This window comes from Gossypium arboreum, chromosome 12 (genome assembly GCF_025698485.1).
Source record: "Gossypium arboreum isolate Shixiya-1 chromosome 12, ASM2569848v2, whole genome shotgun sequence".
In the NCBI taxonomy this organism is placed as follows: Eukaryota; Viridiplantae; Streptophyta; class Magnoliopsida; order Malvales; family Malvaceae; genus Gossypium; species Gossypium arboreum.
In genome coordinates this window covers 118360691-118364140 of record NC_069081.1, presented here as the reverse complement: position 1 = coordinate 118364140, position 3450 = coordinate 118360691, and the positions used below count along the sequence as shown (strand labels likewise).

The 3450-nt window shown below is 32.9% G+C and overlaps 1 protein-coding gene across 1 annotated transcript; it reads right to left on the bottom strand.

Annotated features, from left to right (window-relative positions):
• Positions 1–463: 463 nt before the first annotated feature.
• Positions 464–2123, bottom strand: LOC108478150 (cannabidiolic acid synthase-like). Its single transcript, XM_017780569.2, has 2 exons — positions 1609–2123; positions 464–1524 (listed from the first exon to the last, which is right to left on the bottom strand). The coding sequence occupies exons 1-2, from the start codon at positions 2105–2107 to the stop codon at positions 464–466; spliced, it is 1560 nt and encodes a 519-aa protein (XP_017636058.1). The 5' UTR covers positions 2108–2123.
• Between the last annotated feature and the right edge of the window lie 1327 nt (positions 2124–3450).

Genomic DNA, 3450 nt, shown 5'->3' with positions numbered 1-3450 from the left:
CTTTGCTCCCTCTAAAAATGATAAAATTTCGATTTAATCTTTTAAAATTATAAAAATATAGGCTATTCAAATGTTGAAATTTCATTTTTACTATCGTAAAAATTATAATTTAATTTCGACTCCTCTACAAAAATTTTCTAGCTTCACCCTTGATTATCACAAATCCAAAAAAAGTTATTCTTTATATAAGGACTTACGAAAAGATAATACTATCGATGTATAATTAAGATAACGAATATAAATTCAATAGTATAGTTACAAATTAGTGAAACTGGGGATTAGATAACAAAAAAGGAGGAGGAGGAGAAACTATAATAGTTTATTATAAATTTGTATTTGATGTAGTGTACATTAAACTTATAATAGTGTATGAATGACTTATAATTCAGCACTATAAAAGTACTTCACAGATAAATCTTATTTTATCTATAATAACATGAGAAGTATGAATCTTTTAAAAATTCTATGAGCTTAAGTGCTTTTTATGGTCGCTCCGTTTCCACAATAAGAAAAGAGGAGGGATGCTTTGTTCATGTCTGAAGAAGTTTTGTGGATCAACTATTGTCTTTACATTCACTAACCTATTGAAGTTGTTCTTAAAATATTTAACACCCCAAACTCTAGCTTTTGCATAGCTTCTCTTGCGGTTGTTAATTTTGTTCGTCCCAATGTCAAGATCTCTGTAATTAATATATGCTTCTCGTGGAGATTTTGAAACGTATGGGGTCATGTAATTGTAAACTCTCCGCATCCAACTCATGAACTTTTCAGAGTTTATATTTTCCTTTTCTTCCCAATCTACTGTGTATAAGATGGTGTAGAGGTTACCAGCTCTGTGAGGATATGGATATTCGGTCTCAAGAATCTCATCCATTTTGCCCCCAAAAGCCACAAATACCATAATTGCAGATTTTGCTTCATCCTCGTAAAACTTGGACCACAATCCTTCAAATGCCGATTCAGGAATGGGCTGTTTTACGAAGTCAGATTTTGCTTTGAAGAATGTTTTTGAAATAGATGACTTTTGATTCCTATTAAGTAAAGTTTCCGATGGTGATCTGAGTAAAAATAGGAAAGAGTAGAGATTAGATTCAGCCCAACTCATCTCCAAGCAATCTTCTTTCACTAGTCCAAGTTCAGGGAATTTCTCTTCCATCAATGGAATAAGCTCATCAATGCTTCCAAGAAACGTGGAAGTAAAACTTGCTTGAATTGTCATCTTCTCCTCATCTTCACTTGAATTCGCCCTTGCTATGGCAATGCTCAGGTGCATTTCTTTGGGAAACTTGTGCGCAATAGACTGCCACCGATGAACAAGTTTGGTCGCATTTTGCTCTAACGTTTTCCTCACTGTAAAAACTGTAACATTAGCTGGAACTGCGACCAATTTCAATTTCCAAGCAAGGACTATCCCAAAGGTACCACCACCACCTCCACGAATGGCCCAAAACAAATCTTCTCCCATGGATTTTTTATCAAGAATTCTCCCTTTAACATCAATTAAACGAGCATCGATTACATTATCTGCACCAAGACCATATTTTCGAAACAATAAGCCATAGCCTCCTCCACTCAAATGTCCACCGACACCCAGGGTGGGGCAAATACCAGCTGGAAAGCCAAGAGTTTTACTTTTCCGAGCAATTTCATCGTACAGTTCACCAACAGTTGCACCAGATTCAACCCATGCTGTAGCTTTTTCAACGTTAACCCGAACCGATCGAAGATTCACCAAATCGATCACAACAAACGGAACTTTATAAGCTGAAGCATAAGAAAGACCCTCAAAGTCATGACCCCCACTTCGAGTCCTGACTTGAAGTCCATGCTTTCTGCAACAATAAACTGCAGCTTGGATGTGGGATGCATGCAGTGGCGTTACAATGGCCAAAGGTGTAGGCGTAGATGGTGTTGTGAACCTGAAATTTTGAGCAGCTGACTTCAAAACAGAGGAGTATGACGAATTATTTTGTGTGTAAACGAGTTTTGCAATAGACGAGTTCGGAGAACGAAGGGAAAGGCAATGAAGAAATTCCTGAACAGGCAGAGCTGAAGCATTAATTCTCCATGACAAGGAGAGGAGAACAACAAAGAGAAATGGAAACATATTATTGACAACGAATTGAGATAATTAATTTCGTTTCTGGATCTATCTATGTTATGTGAGAATTGCAACATGTTGCTAGCAATCCCATTATTAATAATGCTAAGATTGGTGGACAGTATGCTAGATATGAAACCAAAGTTATCCTAAACTTCTTAAGCTAAACCTTAATTTTATCCAAAATAAAATAAGAAAAGCAGTATGATTAACGTGTGAGACTTAAAATAATACTAAATTACAAGATGATATTATGTTTTTTAATCCCAACAAATACAATCTTTCTCCAAAGTGTTGGTTTTCTAGAGATTTAAAACTACATTTTGTGTAGAAAACTCAAGTGAGTAAGTTGATTCTATATATGGAAAAAAATTTCAATAGATTTAGTGGAGAGTATCTAGATTTTATTCTAAGTGTAAGGTAATGACATGGTGAGTTGTAGTACTTAAATAATAACTTATACGTGGCTTTCTGGGCAAGGTCTTGTACACATAAAAAAATCTAGATTGTGCGTAACCAATATCCTAATGTTTTTGTTTATTGTTCTTTACTTGTTACTTAATTCAATTACAACTAAACTGATATCTAATCTCGTACCAGTTCACAAAAATCAAACTTAATTTTAGTTATTCACCCTTCAATGCCCAAGAAAATTTTTAAAATATTTATCTTGTACGAAAGCACTGAAATATATTGATCGAAACAACACAGTTTTAATAAATTAAATTTATTCTTGTTTGTGGAAGTTGAGGCTTTGGATGCTTTGGTTGTAAATATAAACCGGAATGGGTGTATGAAAGCTGAAATTGAATTTTGGTATTTGGGATTTTCTTTGTTGAGGATGGTGTTAGGTAAAAGAGCTTTGCTAGTTTCCATGATGACATGAATGATTCCATTTAGGTGTTGACTTTGTGTTTATCAAATTTTAGTTCTTTCATTAAAAAGATTATATTTCATATCAATTAGTGAAATGCGGATTAGGTAAAAATTAGGGCAATTTACATTCTAAGATTATCCAACTTAGAGTAGGTTTCATATAAATTATAAATATTTAATTTAATTAAATTATAATTTTTAAAGTATAATGATAAATTTAATTTTTCAATATTTACATCATGAGCCAAGTCAGAATTTTTTTTAGGTGGAATTAAGTTATATATTTTATGATAATAAAATATAATTTTACCATTTTAACTTATATCTTTATAATTTCTAGAGGACTAAATCATTTTTATAATTTTTGAGACTAAAATACAATTTTACCAATACTATTTAAAATTTTATAAATTATAAAGAGGCTAAAAGATAAATTTCCATTTGAGGGGCTGTTAGCCCTCTGGCTCTGCCCC

What these genes read in the sequence shown, in the direction of transcription:
- LOC108478150 (XM_017780569.2), bottom strand. Translation starts at nt 2,107, where the DNA reads ATGTTTCCATTTCTCTTTGTTGTTCTCCTCTCCTTGTCATGGAGAATT. An exon ending in AACTCTTGGCTTTCCAGCTG is followed by an intron (nt 1,525 to 1,608) that starts GTATTTGCCCCA and finishes GTCTTGGTGCAG; the next exon opens with ATAATGTAATCGATGCTCGT.